The sequence below is a fragment of the Oryctolagus cuniculus genome, chromosome 11 (assembly GCF_964237555.1).
Source record: "Oryctolagus cuniculus chromosome 11, mOryCun1.1, whole genome shotgun sequence".
Lineage (NCBI taxonomy): Eukaryota > Metazoa > Chordata > Mammalia > Lagomorpha > Leporidae > Oryctolagus > Oryctolagus cuniculus.
This window is the reverse complement of record NC_091442.1, coordinates 107,520,261-107,545,903: the sequence shown is the minus strand read 5'-3', so window position 1 is coordinate 107,545,903 and position 25,643 is coordinate 107,520,261. Positions and strand designations below refer to the sequence as shown.

The following is a 25,643-nucleotide window of genomic DNA, read 5'->3' as shown; positions in this document are numbered from 1 at the left end:
TGAAGTACCGCATGGAGTCTGATGGCTTCTAGTCGCTTAGGCCTGAGTAACAAAAAGCATGCTGGACAGTTTAGTATACATGGTCTCAGCAGGAGCCAGAAAGAGGATAAATATTGGTCCTAGGAAGGGCAGTAACCAAGGTAGCCACTTCCAGTTTTCAAAGAAATTTCTCCAATTTCCAAAGAAACTTTCAGTCGACATATGTATTTTATTTACTTCCTCATGCAGCCTGTCAATCTCCCTTTGAACCAGGTTTATCAGCTGGATTAAAACAGCATATTCCTGGCAATTGCTCACATCTGATTTGGTTTTTTAGCAATAAATAATCAATGGCCACACAATTTTGTAAAACACTTTCTTAAACCTGACTCAGTCCATCATTAAGATATGTTAAGGCAGTAGCTGTGGCATTAGCTGTCTTTTCTAATATACGAGCCAGCTCATTGATCTCTTTATGTGCCCATGCAGCTAGTCCAGGAGTTGGTATAATGAAAATAGCTGCTCTCAGTGCCGCAGTTAAAGTGAACAGTGTTAAGGCGTCATCACAGTCTGAGGGTGATGATCGACTGGCACGTATAGAATGTACAGAGGCTCTCAGGAGAGATGAGAAGGGGTACTACTCGACCCACTGAGCAAAGGCAGGAATATGACTTAGGAATTGTGAACAGAGAAGTGTTACTACAGAGAAGACCCCAGCGCATTGGTGTAGTCACATCATTTGAATAGTCTACATGAGTTATAGAAGAGCAGTTACGCTTTCGAGTTAGATCACCAGAGATGCAGACACAGTCGTTATATATAGTAAATAGTAAGGCTTGTAGTTCGGTGGTGAGTCCTTAGCTCTAGGCAAAGAAGATAAGTTTTGCTTAGTTATCTTTGAAAAGTATTTAAGGGAGGTGCCTAGACCTAACAAATTCTGTTGTAATATATCCATAGTTGAGGCTCCTTGGTGCATACAAAAGGTTGTTTGGTTTAACAAGTTAGAAGCAAGATGAGCCCACAAGTTTCCAGTAGGTGTGAAAGAACCTGTTTTGATAAGGACAGTTTTAGGCTTGCCTGTCGTTAACTCACTGCCTTGGAAACTGGGGTGTTTTGGATGACTGTTCTGCTGTCATTAACCCTCCGGGTTGAGCGTGGGGTCCTTAATCATGACAGTGTCAGAGCTGGTTGGTGGGACAGTCAGGAAAAGGGGTGACTGTAGAGGAGTTTTCCTGAGTGGCATAGTGGAGACAGTTATGGAACGCAAGTAGTCAGCAGGAGCTGAGTTGAGTTGAATTGTAGTAACTAAGAAGTTACTTATCTTTAGGTGGGGTTTTCTTAAACTGCAGCCTGAGTCCTTGAGTGACTTCACAGGAAGAATTGTCTTCTTTGTCGGTGTTAAGCCCGAAGTCGTCTTCAGCTGTTGAGTCTGCTGGGCCTTCCAAAGTCCAGACTTTTACTTTGGTGTGATGGATCCAGGCCTCATGTCCGGAGACCTTACTGCAGAGGGAGTGGACAGAATAACAGTAAAAGGACCCTCCCAGGGAGAATGGCTGGGGAGGGCATTTATTAACACTAAGTTTCCAGGATTGAATTTAGGAATTCCTGTAGTCCTAGGCCTTTTTTCAGGTAATTGCTGAAGCGCCTGTTGGAATTTAGCCAGCTCAGTTACTAACTTAGTAAGGTTAATAGTTTCTTGGTCCATCACTAGGTCATTAGGAGAAAGGGTCTCCCATATAATTTCTCAAAAAGACTTATCTGAAGGAGTATTTCTAATGCACAATAAAGCTATAGGTAACAGATTTACCCAAGAGAGATGAGTCTCCTGAGATAACTTCCTCAGGTGTCTCTCCCACCTTTCCTAAGGACTGGGGTCTCCATGCACAATGGAGATGACGCTGGATGGCTAGAGCCTTGGAAACTCCTTGTGTGACTGCTGCCTTAAACGAAGGGCCATCGTCACTTTGTAAACTCTTTGGAAGTCCAGATCTTGGAATAATTTCTGGAAGGAGAATTTTAGTTACCTCTGTGGCCTTCTCAGTTCTGCAGGGAAATGCCTCAACCCAGCCAGTAAAAGTATCTACCCAAACTAGGAGGTATTGGGCATTCCCGGCCTTAGGCATATGAGTGAAGTCCAGTTGCCAATCCTCTCCTGGATAGGTTCTCTTCCTCTGTATTCCAGGAAGCGGGAGTTTTTCCTTTAATTTTTACAATGGCATACTTTCAATTTACTTTATAATCACAGGCTTAATGCACCACTAACCATAGTGTTCACCAAGTAAAATGTAGAAAGACCCTATCACCTTCGTCTGTGGACTACTGGGACAGCTAGTTTCTTAGGGAAGAAACCAGAACCATGGAATCTGGCATTCGTTCTCTACTATGAGTCTGATACCCAGCTCCATCTGTTGGAGTCATCTTCTAAATAAGAAAGTGTAGCCATATGGTGGCAACATGAACGTGATTAGAATCCCTGGAGATCCACCCAGTTGTTGAGCGAGTAATTAGCTTATCCTTAAGCAAGTTCTTACTGTCCTTGCATGTAAAATGAGGCCAGCGCTGCTTTCTCTTTGTATGGTAATAATATTTAAGTACTGGCACATAGTAGGCCCTTATTAAATGTGTTATATGTGGTTATGTCTTTTATTATTACTGTTATTATGCTAACTCAAATCCTGTTCCCAGATGACTTAGGAAAGGTAAGGAGCTAAGCTAGAGCTAGGGGTGTTTAACAGGTAGCCTGATCTCATCCACATTCTCTTCTTGTTCCTCTGAATTTTAATTACCAGATTATAGCTGGCAAGTGAAGATCACTTTATTCTGTGTGACAGTTCTGCCTCTGTCTTGTACGTTTCTGTCAGTTTGGGTTGACAGAGAAGTAGGAAGAAAATGATGAAGGAGATTTGAGAAGATGTGCTGTTCCTAGAGGAGGTTTTTTCTGTTGTAAAAATATCTACTTCAATTTTGGAAGTTAATTAGCATGGTTATCTTAAGGTAGGAAGTTGGAAAAGGTTAATTTTTGAGATGTCTTGTGATTATGTTTTTGTTAGACAATAGTATGGTTATGCTATTATTGCTTAGTTTATAGAGTCTTAATGTCAAGAAACTTTCCTAATCCTAAAATGTTCTATTTTAGATAGTTTTACAAGGGCTCTGTGCCAGTATTGCCAGAAGATGAAGTGATTGCTTTGTTGGAGGCATAGTGTGCCGGATCCCTGAGTAACAAGGCACTGGGAGAGCGAGCTCTCTGCAGTCTTGTCAGGTCTGGTGAAGGTGAAGCTAGAACCAGAGAAGCTGAATGCCTTTTCTCAAATGTCCTGCTTAGGGTGATACTGAGTGTGCTCTGGACCTTGCTGAGATTGCAGACCCGAGCTGGAGACATATTCACATCATCTGGACAAAAATCTTACACCATAGCTAGGTGAAGGTACCTAACTGAAAAGCATGGAAACCATTATTAAGGAAATTTGCCAGAAGAATGTGTTGGTTGATTGTGACCTCAGAACATTCCCTCCAAACAAATCCTCCAAAATGCTGACCCAAACAATTCTATAATTTAAATTTTTTTTGCAATTTTTAGAAATAAATATTTAGCATTGTGCCACTTTTTAATTTTAAAGCTAAGTGCTCATATTTGTTTTGCATAGCAAAGGTCATCTTAATTTTTTTTTATCATGTAGGGAACTGTATTAAGGCAAAAAGTTCCTAAAGATTTATACATTTATTAAAAGGGAAACTTAGAGGTGTTCATTTGGTCTAGTGGTCAAGACATCAGTTAAGCACCAGCATCTCCGACAGTGCTTACATTTCATACCCAGCTCCAGCTCCTCACTCCAGCTTCCAGCTAACTCAGACCCTGAGAGGCAGCAGTGGTGGCTCCAGTGATTGGGTTCCTGCCACACACACAGGAGATCTGGATTAGATTCCCCTCTCCAGGCCTCAGCCCCAGCCCAGCCTCAGCCATTGCAGACATTTGGGAGGTGAGCCAGTGGATAAGAGCTCTCTCTTTCTTCTGTCCTTGTCTCTCTGCCTCGGGAAGGAAGGGAGGAAGGGAAGAGGGAAGGAGGAAAACACCATTGAGAAGATCACCACTCAATATCTGAAACAAAAAAGTGGGCACTTGACCTAACAGGTAAGATGCCAGTTAAGACATCTGTATCCCCTATTAGAGGGCCTGGCTTTAAGTCCTAGTTCTGGCTCCCAATTCTAACTTCTGCTAATGCAGATCCTAGGAGACACCAGATGATGTCTCAAGTGGTTGGGCCCTTGCCACCCATGTGAGAGACCTGCATTGAGTTTCTAGCTCCAGCTTCAGCCTTGCCCAGCCCCAACTGTTGGGGGTACTTAGGGAATGAACTAAAGAAAGGGAGAGGTGTGTGTGTGTGTGTGTGTGTGTGTGTGAGAGAGAGAGAGAGAGAGAGAGTGTGTGTGAGGGGCAGGCATGTGTCTCTCAAATGACTACAGAGTTCAATTGACAGAGTTCAGTTTTTACTTAATATTATGAGAGAGCTCTACTGGGATGAGGTACTGAGTGAACTATTGATCTTACGTAGGACTTCAGAAAAGTGTGAGTTCAAGAATTGGCAGACATTCAAAAGCACTAGTGGATTGATATCATCTATAAAAGTATGGTTGCTTGGGTGTGACTGACCTTTAGGGGTGTGTTTATTGGGGATGGATTAGTTCTTAATTGACTACTTCAGAAACAAGGATTATCATTGATTGGTCAGCTTCTAAAACATGTGCAATGAGGCGGGTTGTTTACTGATTGAATGAATTTAAAATCAATCTGGTGGCTACTTGTTATTATGGACAAGGACAATTTGCCTTTTCCTACAAGTGAGAAGAATTTTTTATTATTATTCCCAATTCACCTTTGTTCTTCACTCAGCCACAGCTTCAGGAGAAATCATTAGGAATTGTTCAGACCTTTATCTGTGTTGTTGATTCTCCTTGAAGATGAGGTTTCATTCACAGAGATCCTCCTCCTCCTCCTCTTCCCTCCTCCTCCTTCTCCTCCTGCTCCTTCCTCCTCTTCCTCCTTCTCCTCCTCCTCCTTCCTCCTCTTCCTCCTTCTCCCCCCTCTTCCTCCTCCTCCTCCTTCCTCCTCTTCCTCCTTCCTCCTCCTCCTCCCTCCTCTCTCCTCTTCCTTCTCCCTCCTCTTCCTTCTCCCTCTTCCTCCTCCCTCCTCTTCCTCCTCCCTCCTCCTCCTCCCTCCTTCTTCCTCCTCTTCCTCCTTCTCCTCCTCCTTCTTCCTCCTCCCTCCTCCTCCTCCCTCCTCTTCCTTCTCCCTCTTCCTCCTCCCTCCTCTTCCTCCTCCCTCCTCTCTCCTCTTCCTCCTCCTCCCTCCTCCACCTCCTCCTCCCTCCTCCTCCTTCCTCCTCTTCCTCCTTCCTCCACCAGTTATTACTTCCCCAGAACTAATGAGATGTGTCCATCATGGGTATTGGGGAGTCATATCCTTCAGTTGACTCCAAAGAACAAGTAGCCTTGCATTGAAAAAACCGTAATTTCTGAAAATATAAAAGAGCTAGGACTTGCATAAAAGATATATCCAATAAAGACAGGAATTCCAAAGAGAATGTGACAGAGGACTTTGTTCTGATGGTCATAGGTGAAACTGTGCACTTTACATAGTCCTCTCTTTGTTCTGAGAATCCGGGTTAATAGTTGCTATGGATCATCTGCTTCCAGACAATCTCTGTAAACCCTCAGTTTAGGTTCTGTGATGAGTGTGAACTTTCAGCTAAGTCTCTCCCATTTTTCTAGAGGTTGATAGAGGATGTGACCAGTTCAGGCTTATCCATGGATTAAATTTCACTCTTATAGCTTTAGCACCTAGCCTCCTTCCTGGCACAGTAAATATTTTTAAAGTAAACATTCAGCTTTGTGTTACTCTTGGATTATTTTTGGTACTCATTATTAGTTATGTTTCTTCATTTGAATTCCGATCTCACTGAAAGCAGTGATTGTGTCTTACTCTTCTTTGAATGTGCCAGAAATCTTACTGGAGTTTTTCCTATGCTAGCTATAAATAAGTATTTGTTAAGTTAGATTCAAGCTGTTTGGAGTGTACTTTGGGTAATATGGCAAACACTTGATAAGGTTCCTAAAAGAAAGATCAATTGGAGAGATGGAAAGCAATTTGAAAATATTTATTTGAGAGGCAGACAGACATACAGATACAGAGAGGAATCTTCCATGTGCTGGTTAACTCACCAAATACCTGCAGTGACTGCACCTGGACCAGGCCAAAGCTGAGAGTCAGAAACTCAAATCCAGGTCTCCCTCCGTGGAGGCAGGGACCCAACTTCTCAAGCCATTGCCTGCCGCCTCCCCAGGTGTGTGCCAGTAGGAAGCTGGCATTGAGAGTACAATCAGCACTCAACACCAGGCTCCAGTGCGGGATGCAGGTGTCCCAGCTGGCATCTTAACCACTTGGGTCAGACACCCACCCTGAAACCACATCTTTACAAAGTAGAATTGCATGCTCAACAAGTATAAATAAAATAGTCTATAAATGGCTGTTTCTATACTATAACAATGTAGGTGTTTTAAGATCTTAGCCACTTAAATAGAATGCTAAGCTTAAAGTTATTTTGGAAAGTGAAGTTTCATGATGCAGTCATATACAGCAGGGTTAAAGAGTGATTTACAGTAGTTCCCAGCAACATATTCAGAGTGATACTGTGACTGTCACAGACATAATGCCAAGCAAAAGAAGTCAGATGTAAAAAGAGTACATTGTGTGTATTGTTACACACATTTAATGTTAAATTAAGTGCAGACATAGGCATGACAAGGTGTGGGGGAGATAAATGAAGTTTGGTAACTCACTTCTGGGATAACCTGAGATAAGGTAAAGAACAGTGGATAGGTTATGGCTGCTCATTTAAAAACTGGCTGGTAGCTGATCAGGCTCATTTATTTTTTCCCTATGTCATAAACCACTGCTCTTAAAAACTTTACTTAGGTATAGAATATAGCTAATATTTATAGTGGTTAATTACCAGACAATGTATATTTGTTTATATTATTTCATTAATCCCCTCATTAGGCCTCTGAAATGTATATCATCTGAGAAACTGAAAACCTAAAAATCTTGCCCAATGTCATACCAATGGTTAAGTGGTGAATAAAATTTGAACTTTGATTTGTATCATTCCAAAGCTTGTGTTCTATCTCATGATAGAATAAATAAAAGGATTGAGAACAGAACTTAACCTGATCAGTCCTATTATTTGTTAATGAAGGTGACATGAGGAAGTCCTACGTTAAGGTTGAGGTCTGCACACTTTCTCTGTATTAGGCTAGACAATAAACATTTTAGGTCTTGCAGTTCATATGATCTGTGTCACAAGTACTCACCTCTGCCACTACACTGCAAAAGTAGCCATATATGATATGTAAATAAGTGAGATTGAATCCCAACAAAAACTTTATGGAATTTACTTTCATGAAACTAAATTTTATATAATGCTCATATGTCATGAATAATATTCTTCATGTGACTTTTTTGTGACTTTTTTTTAATGTAAAAAAAAAAAAAAAAAGAAGAAGAAGAAAGTAAAACCATTCTTAGACTGTGACCATACAGGGCCAGATTCATTCATCAGGAAATCACTTGGTGACTCCTGGCTATAGGCTGTTACTGGGAAAGCTGAACACTGCTACCTGATGGACAAAGATGAAATCTTTAACTTGCAAAGACAATTTTAAAACTCATCATTAAGGGATAATATATATGCAGTAAAGTACACCCATGTCAAGAGTAGAGCTTGATGAGTTTTGACGTGTGTGTATACCCATATAGCAACGACCATAATCAACATACAGACCATTATCTTCACCTCCTAAGGATTCTCTCATGCTCCTCTGCAGGCAGTTCTCTTCCATCCCTGCCTCCAGGCAACCACTGGTCTGTTCTTTGTCACTATAAATTATCTTTTTTTTCTAGAATTTCATAAAAATGAATTAAGTATTATACTTTTTGTTGTCTCCCTCTTTTACTCAACATACTATCTTTAAAACTTTGTGACATTAACATGTTTAGCCATCTTCCACTGCTTTCCGAGGCACGTTAGCAGGGGCTGGGTCAGAAGTAAAGCAGCTAAGACACAAACTCGCGCTGGTATCGCAGATGGCAGCTTAAAAAGTTTTCATGAGATTCAGTTTATCAGTTTAAAAAAAAAGTGATCTGTGCTTTATGTATCCTATGTAATCTTTTTTTTTTTTTTTTTTTTTTTTTTTTTTTTTTTTTTTTTGACAGACAGAGTGGACAGTGAGAGAGAGAGACAGAGAGAAAGGTTTTCCTTTGCCATTGGTTTACCCTCCAATGGCTGCCACGGCCGGCACGCTGCGGCCAGCGCACTGTGCTGATCCGATGGCAGGAGCCAGGTACTTATCCTGGTCTCCCATGGGATGCAGGGCCCAAGCACCTGGGCCATCCTCCACTGCGCTCCCTGGCCACAGCAGAGAGCTGTCCTGGAAGAGGGGCAACCAGGACAGAATCCAGTGCCCCTACCGGGACTAGAACCCGGTGTGCCGGCGCTGCAAGGCGGAGGATTAGCCTAGTGAGCCGCGGCGCCAGCCTCCTATGAAATCTTTACTGTCCCTAGGCCATGAGAAGCTTCTCTTCTATTTTCCTTCAGAGATTTTCTATTTTATCTTTTATTTGGGTTGCTAACCATTTTGAGTAAATTTTTATGTGTAGCATGAGATAAGGATTGAGATTTATATTTCTCAGTTTAGATATCTAGTTGTTCCAGCACCATTTACTGGGAAGGTTGTCTTTTCCTCTCTTGAATTACCTTGGCATCTTTGTCAAAAATCAATTTACTATATATGTGTGGATCTATTTCTAGACTCTCTGCTGTTCCATTGATTTATATGTCTAAAACAACTGTTGTTTTGAGTTTTAACATGTTCTTGATTTTAGTTTCAACAAGAAATCATTTGTCATTCTTTTTAAATCACAAATTGCTCTTTTTTTTATGTGTTGGTTCACTTCTGAGTATTTTTATTTTTATAGGTGTAGATAGGTTGAATAACCAAATTGAATGTAGATGTTTTTGCCACTGCAATTCCTGAGAGATTAGGTTCTGTAATCTATTTTTTTTTTCCTTTTTTTTTTGCCACTCTCAACATCGAGTTCCTAGTGTGCTGGCATTTCAGCAGTAATTATGTCTACAGATCCCTGTGTGATGCTGAGTTGCAAACCTTCTGGAAGTCCAAGTTGATTATGTCTGGGCTTTCACACTTGTCAGTGCTCAAAGCTGCATTTTCCAAGATGTTAATTAGATTAATTAAGCATTTTTCTTGCTTTTGTAAGATTTTGAAAAAGATTATTTCTCAAATTTAATTAGTACTTTCGAAAGGCACCCAGTAAATACTTTTAAATGAATGAGAATTCTTTTTCCCCATGAAGTATTTTGCTGGGAATTTGCAGGGGGTTGGTATTAGAATCAGAGGTATCTTTGGGATCTGAGCAGAGAATAACAAAGAGCAACTAAGTTGTTCAGGGCCCAGCCTTTGCTCACTGCATCTTTCCCTAGTATTCTGTTGCTATAAGGCATGTTTCAGTAATTTTACTTAGCATGTAGTTGAAAATCAGCACACTAATTTTCTTGTAGCTGTGTGTGTGTGTGTGTGTGTGTATATATGGTTTATTCTTGTCATTTTAATTTTTTCTTGTGAGAAACTGAGACAACTTACTTAATTTGAGTATTTCCTTGATTTTTAGTTTGTCATTTCCTAATGTCATACGGTTCTCGGTATCACTGGTTCTTTGCATTATTCCATCAGAATGGCATGGCAGAGGTAGTGAATTCCCAGTTAAGAATGATTATATTGGGCCAGTGCCGTAGCTCAATAGGCTAATCCTCCGCCTGCGGCACTGGCACACCAGGTTCTAGTCCCGGTCGGGGCACCGGATTCTTTCCTGGTTGCCCCTCTTCCAGTCCAGCTCTCTGCTGTGGCCCGGGAGTGCAGTGGAGGATGGCCCAAGTGCTTGGGCCCTGCACCCCATGGGAGACCAGGAGAAGTACCTGGCTCCTGCCTTCAGATCAACACGGTATGCCAGCCACAGCAGCCATTGGAGGGTGAACCAACGGCAAAGGAAGACCTTTCTCTGTGTCTCTCTCTCTCACTGTCCACTCTGCCTGTCAAAAAATAAATAAATAAATAAATAAAGATTATATTGCTAAAGATTTTTAATTGTATATTAAATATCCACTAAATGATGATATAGAATATATATAGAATACTAATACAGTGAACCCCAGCACATGCATCCATCAGCATAAAATGTAACACTCCCCACTTTCTGCTTCCCATAGGGAATTTTTTAGCTTTTTAAGTTGTATTACCCTCATGTCTATGCTTTTCCTTATGATTTTACTGCATATATTTGGATGCCTGAATGTTTTCTTCTGACATATTTGACATGGAATTATATAGAATGTATGCTTAAAAGTGACTTTAGGGGCTGGCGTTGTGGCCTAGCAGTCAAGCTGCCGCCTGTGATGCCAGCAAACCATATGGACTCCGGCTCATGTTCTGGCTACTCTACTTCCAATCCAGCTCCCTGCTAATGGCCTGGGAAAAGCAGTGTACAAGTGTTTAGGCCCCTGCCACCCGTGTGGGAGAACCAGATGAAGTTCCTGACTCCTGGCTTCAGTTTGGCTCAGCCTTTGCTGTTGTGGCCATCTGGGGAGTGAACCAGAGAATGGAAGATCTCTGTCTGTCTGTCTGTGTCTCTCTCTCTCTCTCTGTAACCAACTTTCAAATAAATAAATAATTGTTAAAGTAGCTTTATTCTTTTGCTCAGCATTGTATTTAAGATTCATCCATATGTGTAACTGCTAGTCATCTATTTTATTGATGTATGTTATTCTGTTGTATGAATATTCTGCAATTCAGTTATCCATTCTTCTTTTAATAGACTTTAGGTTGTTTCTAGCTTTTTGTTATTAAAAATCAAGGCTATGAATATTATTCTATGTAGGCCTTCTGGAACACATTTAAAAATTTCTTCTTTAAAGATTTATTCATTTCAAAAGGCAGAGTTACAGAGACAGGAGGAGAAAGGGAGATATCTTCCATCCACTAGTTCACTCCCCAGATGGCCAAGCCTGGATCTCCTCAGCAGGAAGCTGGATTAGAAGTGGGGCAGCTAGGGGTCAGACTGGCGCTCTGCCACGGGATGCTGGCGTCGCAGGCAGCGGCTCACCCCGTTGTGCTGCAGCGCTGGCCAGTCCCAGTATAAGATCTTCTTTTGGACAGAAGGCCTTAAACTGTTTTTGTATGCCAGGCTACTTGGGGTTCCTCGTTGTTCATAGTTGATCTGTGTCTTCCCTTCTTTATCTTGAGGTGGCCAACATCTTACTTGCCTTTGCAGGGGAGCAGCTTTATTTTCAGTCACATTAACTTTGTATTTTATTATTATTTCCTTCTACCTTGGACTTAGAATTTTTCCTACCTTCTAAATGTGGATACATAGTTCATTTGTCTTCAGCCTTCTTTTCTACCATAAGGCTCTAAGTGCTACATTACCAACTTGCCACAATTTGGATATAAAAGATTTATTTATTGATAAGTTCTCAATATTTTATAATTTGCATTATGGTTTCTCTTTGACTTGTGACTTATTTAACTGTACTTTAAAATGTTCAGTTGTACAAGGGTTTTGTTTTACGGTGCCTGTCATTGATTTTGATTCATACTAGATTACAGAATGTGGGCTTTATAATATTAATCTTTTGAGATTTTATTAAGAATATCCTTAGGACCTAGTATATGCATATGTTTTAAAAATATTACCTTTTTATTTGGGAGAGAAATATGTTTTCCCATTGTTCACTTCTATATTCTCTCTCTCTCTATATATATACATATATATATTAGATTGTTAATTATGTATTCCAGATAATCTTTTTTTTTTCCTAATTTTATCCAGTTGATCTGTTTCTTCCTCAGAGAGACAGGTTAACATTCCCTGCTATGATCATTAATTTCTGCTTTCATGCTTCATCCTTCCTGTTATCTCTTCTCTCTTTCTAGACCCCCAGGTAGCTGTATTTGACCATTTCTTATGCCTTCCTCTGTTTCTGGCATGTTTTCTCTTTATAGCTTTGTGTCACTTTTTATTATTTCTCAAGATTAGTCTTTCATTTCCTTACTTTTGTCTTCAACTGTTAACTAATATGCTATTAATCTCTATTATTGAATTTTTAATTTCAGCAGTTAAAATTTTTATTTCTACAGATTTAAGTTGTTTCTATAACTCATTTTAATTGTTTTATATTTCTTCTGTTATTCATTACCCATCTTTTAATTCTTTAAAAGTATGACACAGACTTATTTTATAGGAGTATTCTATGCTGAATTTTTTCTGTGTCTGAAATACTTCTGGCTATAACTCTGCTATCTATTATAATTTTTCTTATTAATGTCTTATTTCCTGTATTATAAATATTGACTCTGAGCTCATATATTTTAAGAACATTGATACTTTTAATTTTTAAAATTTATTTATTTTGAAGTGACGTTTCACATATAACATGTTTTGATGTACATATACATTGTGAAATGACTAAAGCTAATTAGCATTTCTATTACTTCACAGTACTTATCTGTGTGTATGTGTGTGTGTTGAGAACATTTAAAATTTATTCTCTTGGGGCCGGCGCTGTGGTGCAGTGGGTTAATGCCCTGGCCTGTAGCGCCGGCATCCCATATGGGTGCCGGTTTGAGACCCGGCTGCTCCACTTCCTGTCCAGCGCTCTGCTATGGCCTGGGAAAGCAGTAGAAGATGGCCCAAGTCCTTGGGCCCCTGCATCCGTGTGGGAGACTGGGAGGAAGCTACTGGCTCCTGACTTCGGTTCGGTATAGCTCCGGCCATAGCAGCCATCTGGGGAGTGAACCATCAGATGGAAGACCTCTCTCTCTCTCTCTCTCTCTCTCTGTCTCTGTCTCTCTCTCTGCATCTCCTCTCTGTGTAACTCTGACTTTCAAATAAATAAATAAATCTTAAAAAAATGTATTCTCTTAACAGTTATCAAGTCTACAATACATTGTTATTCAGTTAGTCACCCTGTTCTGCGGATCTCCTGAACTTACTTCTGCCTTGAGTCCATTATCATTGTGGCCTTTATACATCCCACCTCCCACCACCAAACACCTCTGCTCCAGAGAGGATTTTTTATTTGCTTTTTCCAAGCACCCTGAGGCACTACCAGCCTGAGAACAATTTAAAATAAGTGCGCAGTTAGAGGTTGTTCAGACCACGTATGTGGTTTGATATTGGCCTGAGAGCTGTGTAGGGGCTTCTACCATGTAATACCACAGCCAGACACATTTCCCCCCTGACCCTTTGAGGTGCAGGTTTATTTCTTGTTCAGAGGTATACCTCTTTAACATATGTGAAGGAAAAAAAAAACCTTCTGGTGGACTCCCTGGAACAGCCTTGCTTTTGCCTCCTGTCTAGCACCTATGCCCTGCACTGCTGTCAGCACAGTGCGCCCTGGAGAAGGCAGAGGACACATAATGCCCAGTGGAGCTGCTGCCCAGACAACCTCTCACGCAGATGCACAGAGCTTGTAGATGCCTCTAGGGCCAAAGGCCGCCCTGCTGTTCTGCCTGCCCCAAGCAAGCCTGTTTGGCTTCTGGGGTTCTTCACTTTCTTGCCAGCTCAGTGATGCATTTAAAAAGATAATTTTTGTATTTTATTGAACATTTTAGGTTGTTTTAGGGGGTGGGTTCTTTGCAGTACTGCTAAAATTGGAAATTTGAGTGGGTTGTTTTGTTGTGCCTTTTTTTTTTCTTTTTCTTTTTGGTGGCCTGCTTGCTTGCTTGCTTGCTTGTTTGTTTGTGGTATCTACAAGTGGAAAACATTTTCTTCTCCTCTTTTGGTTGTTTTTTGTCTCTGCCCAGCAAGGGTAATATGATGCAGGGGGAAATAGCATGAGCTTTGGAGTTAAATCCACCTCAGTTTGACTGTGCCACTCAGTAGTTGTGTAGCTGGGCAAGTGGCTTACTCTTTCTGTGTCCAGTTTGCTTCTCTGAAAATCGAGATACCAATACCCAGTACCAAAGTACCCAGGAAGACAGAAGGACATCAGATGGTATTTTTCTTTTCTGCAGCCCATTCATTTTCCACTTTCCCCCACTGCCAACTTAAAGAAATAGTTCAGACCAAAGAAAAGATGCTTTTATCTGAACATCAGAAGTTGACTGATAATCCTAAATCATTCTTAAAAAACATTTAAATATTAGATTTTAACAAGTATGCTGCATTCCAGCCTGAAGACTAAACTAGGGAAGCATATTTTTATAGGGGATAAGAATGCAACCTTTGTAAAGGTAGGGGTTGGGAAGCACTAATTTGCTAATTTGGGGGTTTATTTGTATCCTGTTTCTAAGCATTCCTCTGCTAAAGAAATCATCTTTCTTCACTCAACACACAAGGCTGTTGTTGGCGATCAAGGCATCAAGGGGTGCTGATGCAGGGGAATGTTTACTCCTGCTCCAAGAAGCAGCTGGCCTTGGCAGTCAATGTCATCCAAATCAAATATAGATCCTTGTACTTTACATATTTATTTAAATTCCAAGAGGTACATTGAGAACATGCATAATTAGCCGGGGTTACAAAGTTGGCTTTTCAGAAGGCATATTTACCTAGAGAAGGTATGCATATTTCATAAAAAATAAACACCATGTGAAGAAACACTCTGCCTTTGGCTTGATTTTGATGTGTTTTCCCAGTGAAAAGCATGCATTCCTCCAGTGATCATTTAGTTTTAAAACAAAGCATGTTGCATTAATAACTATTTGATACTTATTAGTAAGTTATTACACACAGAGTTCTAAGGAAACACTGATATATTTTTTAATGTGCAAAAATAATTTTTAAGTAAATTGAAACTTGTTGGAACTTTGTCATCACAGTACCTCTAAAAAGAAATTGCACAAGAAGGGAACTTGATTCTCTGCTTACTGTATAAATAAATACAATGAAGATAAAAATGTGGGAGGGAGAGGGGCAGACACAAAGGGGAGCAATCCCTTTGTGCTTTGTGACGCCGAGCTAGAGTAATGTGAAGACAAATTCATTAATTCTGAAATGGAACCAAGGCCCAGAGAGGTGGAAAGTCATGTAGCTGTCTAGTGTTAGAAACCAGTGTTCACACCTCTATTCCAATAGCCTTTTTTAAAACAATTTTTAAAAATTTATTTATTTTATTTGAAAGGCAAAGTTTCAGAGAGGCAGAGTTAGAGATCTTCCATCCTCTGGTTCACTCCCCAAATGGCCTCAATGGCCAGAGCTGAGCCAATCTGAAGCCAAGAGCCAGGAGCTTCTTCTGGGTCTCCCACACAAGTACAGAGGCCCAAGTTTGGGCCATTTTCCACTGCTTTTCCAGGCCGTAGCAGGATCGAAAGTGGAGCAGCCAGAATTCAAACTGGTGCCCATATAGGATGCCAGCACTGCAGGTGGTGGCTTTACCCACTACACCACAGCACTGGCCCAAAGTCATAAATTCTGAGAAAGTGTAATAAATGATATATCAGTAATAATGGCTCTAGTATTTGTAGAATACTTACTGCAAAGTAGGCATTGGTTTAGCCCTTTATGTATGTTATTCCTTTTCATTTCTGTAACCAACCTGTGAAGTTCCTAGTAACTTATTTTTTACTTGTGGAGTTGAGGAAACTAGGACTTAGAAGCTTTCTCACTTACTGACAGTGACACGGTTACTCAGTGGTGGAGCCACTTCAGCAAAAAGCATGCTTCCAGTTTATCATGGGAAGTGTTTTCCTAGAAGCTAAGGGATCAGAGAGAGAGAAGACCTGGATCTCCCCTTCTGGGAATTTACATGTTAGATAGAAACTAACATTCAAGATGGACATGTTAGAAGAGTTCCTTTCAAATGTTTTTGACTACAATACTTAGTAAGAAATACATTTATACTGAAACATGTATACATGTATTTAAATATGTTAATTATAGATGAAACATGCTTTATTAAATCACTGCATAGTTTTCCATTGTATTTTTCTCCTGAGTTTTTGAAGACCCCTCATATGCATGGATTTTAAATTTCTTTGCACCAAAATAAACTTTTTTGATTCCATTTTCCATGACGCTTTTGGAAGTAATTATGTATATGCTGATACTTTCTATTCTAGATTGTTCTATTTTTATTTATATTTTAAGATTTATTTATTTATTGAAAGACAGAGAAAGGTCTTCCATCCTCTGGTTTACTCCCCAGATAGTTGGTGACAGGGAAGCACTCTTTTTTTTTTTTTTTTTTTTTTTTTTTTTTTTTTTTTTTTGACAGGCAGAGTGGACAGTGAGAGACAGAGAGAAAAGTCTTCCTTTGCCATTAGTTCACCCCCCAATGGCCGCTGTGGCTGGTGCACCGAGCTGATCCGAAGCCAGGAGCCAGGTGCTTCTCCTGGTCTCCCATGGGGTGCAGGGCCCAAGGACTTGAGCCATCCTCCACTGCACTCCCTGGCCACAGCAGAGAGATGGACAGGAAGAGGGGCAACCTGGACAGAATCCGGAGCCCCGACTGGGACTAGAACCCTGGTGCCAGCGCCACAGGTGGAGGATTAGCCTATTGAGCTGTGGCGCCGGCCAGAGAAGCACTCTTAACCACTATGCTGTACTTGTCAACTTGTCCGAAACTAATGAACATTAATGAATTCCATCTCAAATTCCTTTCATTGCTTCAGAGATTTAAATATTAGAGAATCCTCTTTTTATGATTTTAAAAAATTAATATAAAAATAGATTTCATGTATTTCATAGGTACAATTTTAAGAAGATAATCATACTTCCCTCCCTCCCTCAATCCTTTTTTCCTTTAATTTTTGCAATAACATGATTTCACTTTACCATGTAATCAGAGGCTTACTATAAATTTATCAAAGAAAAAAAGCATCTGTTCTAGAAATTGAAAGCCGCACAAGTTTTCATATTTTTGTTATTCTAAAAAATATTTATTTACACATAAAACCTTATTATTTGAAGAGCTTTAAAAATATTTTGACTCCTCCTGTGTGTCTGTGTCTGTATAGATCAGTCCCTTCTTTTTTTTATTTTTATTTTTTTATTTAGTAAATATAAATTTCCAAAGTATAGTTTATGGATTACAATGGCTCCCCCCCATAATTTCCCTCCCACTTGCACCCCTCCCATCTCCCTCTCCCTCTCCCATTCCATTCACATCAAGATTCAGTTTCAATTATCTTTATATACAGAAGATTGATTTAGTATATATTAAGTAAAAATTTCATCAGTTTGCACCCACACAGAAACCCAAAGTGTAAAATACTGTTTCAGTACTAGTTATAGCATTACTTCACATTGGACAACACATTAAGGACAGATCCCACATGAGAAGTAAGTACACAGTGACTCCTGTTGTTGACTTAACAATTTGACACCCTTGTTTATGGTGTCACTAATCTCCCTAGGCTCTAGTCATGAATTGCCAAGGCTATGGAAGCCTTTTGAGTTCGCTAACTTTGATCTTATTCCGACAGGGTCATAGTCAAAGTGGAAGTTCTCTCCTCCCTTCAGAGAAAGGTACCTCCTTCTTTGATGGTCCCGTTCTTTCCACTTGGATCTCACTTGCAGAGATCTTCCATTTAGGTCTCCTTTTTTTTTTTTTTTTTCCCCAGGGTGTCTTGGCTTTCCATGCCTAAAATACTCTCATGGGCTCTTCAGCCATATCTGAATGCCTTAAGGGCTGATTCTGAGGCCAGAGTGCTGTTTAGGACATCTGCCATTCTATGAGTCTGCTGTGTATCCCGCTTCCCATGATGGATCGTTCTCTCCCTTTTTGATTCCATCAGTTAGTATTAGCAGACACTAGTCTTGTTTGTGTGATCCCTTTGACTCTTAGACCTATCAGTGTGATCAATTGTGAACAATCAGTCCCTTCTAAATGCATTTACTGTCTGGTTACTGTCCTTACCATTGCTCTGAAACTATGCTCGACAAGCTACACTGGCCCTATGATCACTAAGTGAAGGATCAGTTCTCCATCTTTATTTCATCTGATAAACCTTCAGTGGGAGACTGTTAAATAATTCCTTAATTGTTATTCCTATCTTCATTTGTCATCTTCCTTCTTCACAGGTTTATCAAATAGAAAATAAACATAACATACAACAGTATGCTTGGAAACTGTGCAATGCTATTAAAACAGAAGGATTAGAAGATATATATGAAAAACTAAAGAAAAATTTTAAGAGTTACAAACATACGTGCTATTTTTTCTTGTGAAATGAAGATGTTCCTGTCAATTAGTATTCTTTTCAAGCATGGCTCTTGATTTAAACACATGCTGTTCCTTCCAGAAATCAATGGCTTAGGCTCATGGCCATGTTTTTAATATATCTTTTGAAGTTTTTATTATTTATTTGAGAGAGAGAGAGCACTCAAGGGCTCCCATCCACTAGTTCACTCCCCTAATGCCTGTATCACCTACACTGGACTGAGCCCAGTGCAGCAGCCAGGAGCTCAGTCCAAGTCTCCCACGTGGTGTGGCAGGAACCCAGCTCCTTGAGCCATCATCTGCTGCCTCCCAGGGTGTGCATTAGTAGGAAATTGGAATCAGGAGGAGAGCCAGTACTCAAATGCAGACACTTTGATAAGGGATGCAGGCATCCCAGGTGCATCGTAACTTTTAGGCCAGACGTCTGTGCTGCTCGCTGCTCGTGGCCGTGTTTAATGGACAAGGAATGTCCCTGTGACAGAAGTAATCTCTGGCATTCTCTTCTAGGTATTTACCTTGCTGTGGATTGCTGACTGGATGGTCCACCACTTCTGGAGGAAAGGAAAGGACCCGGATAGTTTCTCTATCCCTTACCTAACGGCGTTGGGTGATCTGCTTGGGACAGCTCTGTTGGCCTTAAGTTTTCATTTTCTTTGGCTCATTGGAGATCGAGATGGAGATGTTGGAGACTAATCAATCCTACAAACTGCTTCCAAATTACCAAGGAGGAAGACACAAGACAACCACTTCTGGCTCTCTTTCAAAACTCTTAAATCAGTAATTTGATTTTTGCCAGGGTAATCTTCAGTTGGCCCTGAGATTCAATTAAATGGCCTTAACTTTTTTTTTTTAAGGAATTTGTGTTGAAACCACAATGAATATTATTTGTGCTGCTTTTTGTAGAATAAATTATCATTTGACATAGACATAGATACATGTTCCAACTTTGAAATTAATTAAATATGAAAAAATTTGAATGTTTGACAATGAATAATTTTAAAACCACAGATACAGCAGAAATGTACTTTCTTATTGTCCAACTGGTAACGCAAGGTTAGAGGAAACTGTGCTCTAGCTCTTAGTGTAGCTGTTTCGTCTCACAGGTGTGTTACACTGTAAAGCAGACTGTCACATGAAAGGTGCCAGCCAAGGTTTTAGTATTTTTAAGTACGCTTACCTCTGTGCTCACCGAGGATAAATTCACCAACTACTTGTTCCTAAACTGACCAAAATAATTCTGCTGAGCACAAGGTAAACTCATTTTACCTGCGTCTAAAATTACCCTGTGCTAACGCTAACTCAATTTCAACTCTGCCAACTTCTTGGCAGGCTGCCCTTTAAACATAGAATGATCTTGAGAGATCATTAATGAAAGCAGTAAGCCATTTTAAATTATTGATTTGTTGAATAAAAAGTTGGTATTTTTCAAACAACCTGATAGTCAAAAGCAGAAGATACCCTAAGCTGCATTTGTAGAAATAAAATGATATGAGAAATTTTGTGTGTGTGAGAGAGAGGCCTTTGCTAAAAAATGAAATCTTGGATAGTAAAGATGGTAGCGCTGCTGGAACATCAGCATTATAGGGTGATTCTTAAACAGGTTTTATTTGTATGCTTTCATCATTTGGTCCAAAACTGTTGCTGCCAACCAGAATTTAGTATTTGTTACCTATGTTGTAATTAACAGTTCCTTCTTATTTACAAAAAACTGTTTAATCAAGTTTTAAGATTGAGAATGACTAAGTGATTTGTTTGTACTTTTAAGGAAGCCTGTCATTTACCCTTTTAAAAGAGAAGTTGGTGAGTTCCCTCGCTTATTGTTCATGGCTACACTTATCATCTGTTTGCATATGGGACACTAGCATATACACTGTTCCACTTCTCAGTTATTTTTCTAAAATTTGGCCCAATATGCTAAATAACCAACACTTTGGTTATTCAGTAGATAAGCATTTTCATATCACATATAGTTCATTTCTTAAAATGCGGTACAATCTCTAAAAACCATTAGATATTTAATAATTTAAAACTGAAAAGGGAAGAATAAAACATGCACATTAACTTTGATCATGGTTTCAGTTGTGTTAGTGTTATATAAACAGTAGGTTGTTCATAAATATATTGGAAGTATTCTTTCTAAGCTCTTCAAAGGGGCTGTAGTTTAGAGTTATATATTTTTGCTTATTTTTTAACTTTAATTATTCCATCATTCTGCCTGATAATTAAGCTTTAAGGCAGAGAACTGAACTAATTCTACAATTTCTCCTTTGGAGAGTTAAATGTCACATAGTGAACATTCTTATAAAAGAAAGAATGGTTACATTTAAGTTGATGAATACTTAGCTGCAAAGATTTTTTTAATTTTTTATGAAATCCATGAGTGAGGTCTTTGATTTTATTGTAAACCACTTATTTATATTTGGTCTGTGTGATTTACAATCATTTACATTTCCCAATGATTTCTGTTTTAACACCAAAAAAAAAAAAAGCAGAGCAAGTTACATCATTAAAGCATTAACCAATCAACAACTGGTAAAGTGCATATTCTGAAGCACATTCGGACACATTATGTCACTTAGTATTCCTGTCTATTTCACAGCGCAGAAAACTGAAACTCGGAGTCGTTACTTTTGTAATATGTATAGCTGCAAAGTGACTGTGTTGTGAAGTCCCTAAAGTCCAGTCTTCTGGGCCAGGCTTCTTGTTATATACATCTGTGATCCTCTAAGTACACAGAGAGAAACCAATTGGAGAAGCAGAGTTTTCTAAAAATCAAAGAGTATCACTATATCTTTCAGATTTCAGATTGAGAAACTTCTGTTAAATTTTTCTTCACAGTAAGGATAGCCAACCCTAAATTATTTGTACTCTAAGATCAAGGAAAACAAGAATATTTTATAAAATAGTTTCCATTTTTTACACATTAAATCTTTGGAATAAAGAATCATGCCTTGTTTCATAGAACATATCATTGTCACCGTTCTTTTCAGATCTTGCCATTTGCTATAAGTGATAACAAAACTAGTATTACAGTCCAAGTGTTGGCCTTTGTCTTTTGCTGTTCAACCTTGGTTAGAGCAACAAAAAGTCTGAAAGGTGTGTAAGGACAAAAGGGAAAATTAGTGACTGATTAGCTGAATTAACTATGAAAGCGATGTAGATTCCTTTTTAAAAAGTATTACCTTTTGAAAGCCTTCCCATATGCGTGTAACCAATAAGGTGACTTCTTTTTATTTGCCCACAAAAATAATTTATTATCAGTCTTATATGTAAATCTACAGTATTTATTTTTATACACCATAGAAACTCTTGTTTTCTGGACTTCTTCCTTTCACTAATTTATGAGACACTTCATTTACATATAGATAACCTTTTCAGGACATTTTTCACTGTTGCCCACCAGCCATTTTTTTTCTTTGGGAAATAAAGTTTCTTAGGGCCTGATAAAATGAAAAATTAAAGTAATGTAGCTTCTGGGAGACATCAAAAAGTTCCACACCATAGACTGTCAATGACATAGCCAAATAAATGAAATAGAGGTTTAAAAGTCTTTCAGTAATTGGGCTTTCTCGCCTTACCATGTATCTGTTGTATAGAACACCCATTTAAAGTGGGTGTCTACCACCTTTGAATTGTTGTAGACTCCAATAAGAATAAACTTTGAGAAATATTTACCCCAGCCTTGTCATGCTTGCTTCTTGATGAAACAGCCGGTGTCAAGCCTGTGTGGAATCTCCCAGCAGAGACGGGGCTGATCTATGATCTGTGTTTATGAAGTGGAATAAACTAGACTCCCATACCTGGACCTCCTCTCCATTGCTTTACTGCTCACTTCTCTCATTATCTGACTTAGAATCCTTCGTCCATCAGCACATCCATCTGCAACGGACTCCTTCATACGTGCCAGACAGAACACCAGCTCTGGCTGAGTACAGCACTCTGTCAATGCTGTGTCTACCTAACCGGCTAAATATGGCTCAGGGAGGCCAGCGCTGTGGTGTAGTTGGTAAAGCCACTGCCTGCAGTGCCAGCATCCCATATGGGTACTGGTTCGAGTCCCGGCTGCTCCACTTCTGATCCAGCTCTCTGCTATGACCTGGGGAAGCAGTAAAAGATGACCCAGGTTCTTGGGCCCCTGCACCTGCGTGGGAGACCTGGAGGAAGCTCCAGACTCCTGGCTTTGGATTGGCGCAGCTCCGGCCATTGCGGCCATTTGGGGGAGGTGAACCAACAGGTGGAAGGCCTCTCTGTCTCTGTAACTCTGCCTTTCATTCAAATAATCTTCTAAAAAATCATCTTTAAAAAGTATGGCTCGTGAAACAAACACAACTATGCTAGCAGAGCTTTAAATTACAACCTCACGACACAGTAGGATAACCTGTCGTTGAGATGCCCATATCTGACATCCAAGTGCCTGTTCCAGTCTCTGCTCTGATCCAGCTCCAGCTCCCTGCTAATGTGCCTGGGAAAGCAGCAGATGAGACAGCCCAAGCATGTTTGTCCCTGATACCCCCTTTTTTTTTTTTTTTTTTTGAAAGGCAGGGTGGACAGTGAGAGAGACAGAGAGAAAGGTCTTCCTTTGCCGTTGGTTCACCCTCTAATGGCTGCCGCGCTGATCCGAAGGCAGGAGCCAGGTGCTTATCCTGGTCTCCCATGGGGTGCAGGGCCCAAGGACTTGGGCCATCCTTCACTGCACTCCCGGGCCACAGCAGAGAGCTGGCCTGGAAGAGGGGCAAGAGGAACAGAATCCGGCACCCCGACCAGGACTAGAACCCGGTGTGCCTGCGCTGCAGGCGGAGGATTAGCCTAGTGAGCCGCGGCGCCGGTCCCCTGATACCCTTTTATGATACCTGGATAGAGTTCCGAGCTCCTAACTGCGGTCTGGCCCGCACCTGGCTGTTGCAGCCCTTTGCAGAGAAAACCAGCTGGTGGAAGATCTCTTGCTCTGTTTCTCCCTCTGTCTTCCGAGTAAATGCATCTTGGGGAGGGGGACATTTATAAATCAGGGGGTTTTTGAAAGATTTTATTTATTTGACAGAGTTACATACAGAGAGAGAGAAAGGTCTTCCTTCCATTGGTTCACTCCCCAAGTGGCCGCAACGGCTGGAGTTGTGCCGATCAGGAGCCAGGTGCCAGGTGCTTCTTCCTGGTTTCCCATGTGGGTGCAGGGGCCCAAGCACTTGGGCCATCTTCCACTACTTTCCCAGGCCACAGCGGAGTTGGATTAGAAGAGGAGCAGCCAAGGCTAGAACTGGTGTCCATATAGGATGCCAGCGCCAAAGGCAGAGGATTAACCTGTCCCACGGTGCTGTCCCCCTATAAATCACTTTTAAATTAAAGCCTCATAAAAGGACAGGGGCCCCACAAGGGAGATTTGTGTGGAGTCCCATATGTTATAAATAGGGGCTCCCTTGCATCCAACTTTTTGGATTTGCCCTGCAGATGCTCCTGAATGTATATGGGTACATCAGAAAGTTTGTGGGAAAATGAAATTAATAAGCTTATTTTGGTGCAAAAATTTGACATCCATGCATAGTTTTTTTTGTGATATAAATTTTCCATAAACTCTGGGATGACCCCTCATCATAATAAGGTTATAATAAAGGTCATTTATTACAGCTTGGCTTGTAATAGCAAAATATTAAAAAAAAAAAAACAGGGTTCCTAGTGGAATTAGTTATAGTATATCCATGTGATGGAACACAGTGCAACTGGAAAACAGAACAAGATATCTTTACAAACTGACATGATGAGGTCTCTAAGATATATAGTAAGTGAAAAAAGTGAGGCATGAGTTAATGTACAAAATATTTCCTCCTTTTTGTACAAAGAATGAAAGAAGGATAAATACTTACAAGGAGTAGGCATTTGGACTAGCAGTTAAAATACTGGTTAGGATGCCCACGTCCTGTATCAGCATGCGTGGGTTCGATACCCATATATTTGGAGACTTCAGAAGTTTTATCTACAGATCATCATGATGACAGCTTCTCAAACTACCATCACACAGAGCCTCTATTTATCTCTAGTTCAGACACTAGATGAAGATAGCCTGTCTTTGAGATATATTTTCTGGCATTTCCAAAAGTGCTTTTGTGAATGCCATATTGGATGCCATGTCATTCCAAGTAAACCCTACACAGTTGTAAAAACCTTCTAGCCACTTTCCAACACATGGGGACTCCATTATATGCATCTGAATGATATCGGTACGTAATAGGACCCGGTACACAGACACCATCAGCCTGGTTCAGCAGAGAGCAGCATACTGATCACAAAAAGCACAGCTTTGAAACTGCACAGACCTGGCTTCTCGTCTCACATCTGCCCTTGCCCAGTGTGAAAACTGACTTTAAGAAAGTCAACTTGAGGATTGGTTCCTCCTCTATGAAAGAGTGGTGACTCTTACCTTATGGATCTCATGAAGATCAGGAATAAGATACACCTACATAAGGGCTAGATGGTAGTAATTTATTGGGAGAATATCTTTTCCAAAACATTTAAATGACATACCTGTATTAAATACTTTTCAGTATGGTGTATTCTAAAGACATGGGCAGGTGGAATGTACTTGACCGATAAGTACTCTTCTTCCCAAACCATTTATGTAAGATTCCAGTAATAGTCGTAAAACCAAGAATGACAGCATCTGAACTGTGAGAAAAGCAATTAGGTGGCCCCACAAGTAAGTTGGGCAGCCTGAGATGTCCATTGGCCTTCAAAGGGCCCCCTCTTCCAGGGCACAGGCATGACGTCCAGAGGCTAAGCACATTCTGTCCATGCTTCACTCCCATACGTGTGACTGAGATTATGTAGACAGTTAGCAGCACTGAGCCGAGAGGTGTGGTTTTAAATTGGGGAGATGTGTGCTGATGCAGCTGTACTCTGGGAAACTGAACTGCCAAATCTGTACGCACTGTTCTTGCAAGATGCATTTGTTTGATGGCAGGAAGGGAGGAAAATGCTATTAAGGAGAAAAGGAGGACTGGAGATGTGGCGTAGTGGATGAAGCCGTGCGGTGCCAGCATCCCATGTGGGTGCTAGCTGAAATCCTGGCTGCTCCACTTCCGATCCAGCTCCCTGCTGGTGTGCCTGGGAAGGCAGTGGAAGATGGCCCAAGTCCTTGGGCACCTGCCACCCATGTCAGGGACCCAGAGGAAGTTCCTGGCCTACAGGCACTCCAGACATTGTGAACCAGCGGATGGAGGCTTGCTCTCTCTGTAACTCTGCCTCACAAATAAATAAATCTTAAAAAAAAAGTTTCCCTCCATCCTACAGTGGCCCTATTGTGAACACAGGGCCTCTTGCGTCACTGCAGAAGGGAAAGAGGATAGGGAACTGTGCGTTTCTAGGGACCAAGTATGGAAATGGCCTCCA

At 40.5% G+C, this 25,643-nt stretch overlaps 1 protein-coding gene across 7 annotated transcripts in view; it reads left to right on the top strand.

Annotated features, from left to right (window-relative positions):
* Positions 1-21,940, top strand: part of SLC41A2 (solute carrier family 41 member 2) — a 140,713-nt gene extending 118,773 nt beyond the window's left edge. For 6 of the 7 annotated variants that reach the window (XM_051846057.2, XM_051846056.2, XM_051846058.2 and 3 more), the window contains one exon: positions 18,774-21,940. In XM_051846057.2, coding sequence (XP_051702017.2) covers positions 18,774-18,959 — 186 coding nt within the window. In that variant the 3' untranslated portion in view covers positions 18,960-21,940. Of the gene's footprint in view, positions 1-4,018; positions 4,112-18,773 lie in introns of all 7 variants that reach the window. The other variant, XM_051846064.2, reaches the window with a different exon arrangement.
* Positions 21,941-25,643: the final 3,703 nt, after the last annotated feature.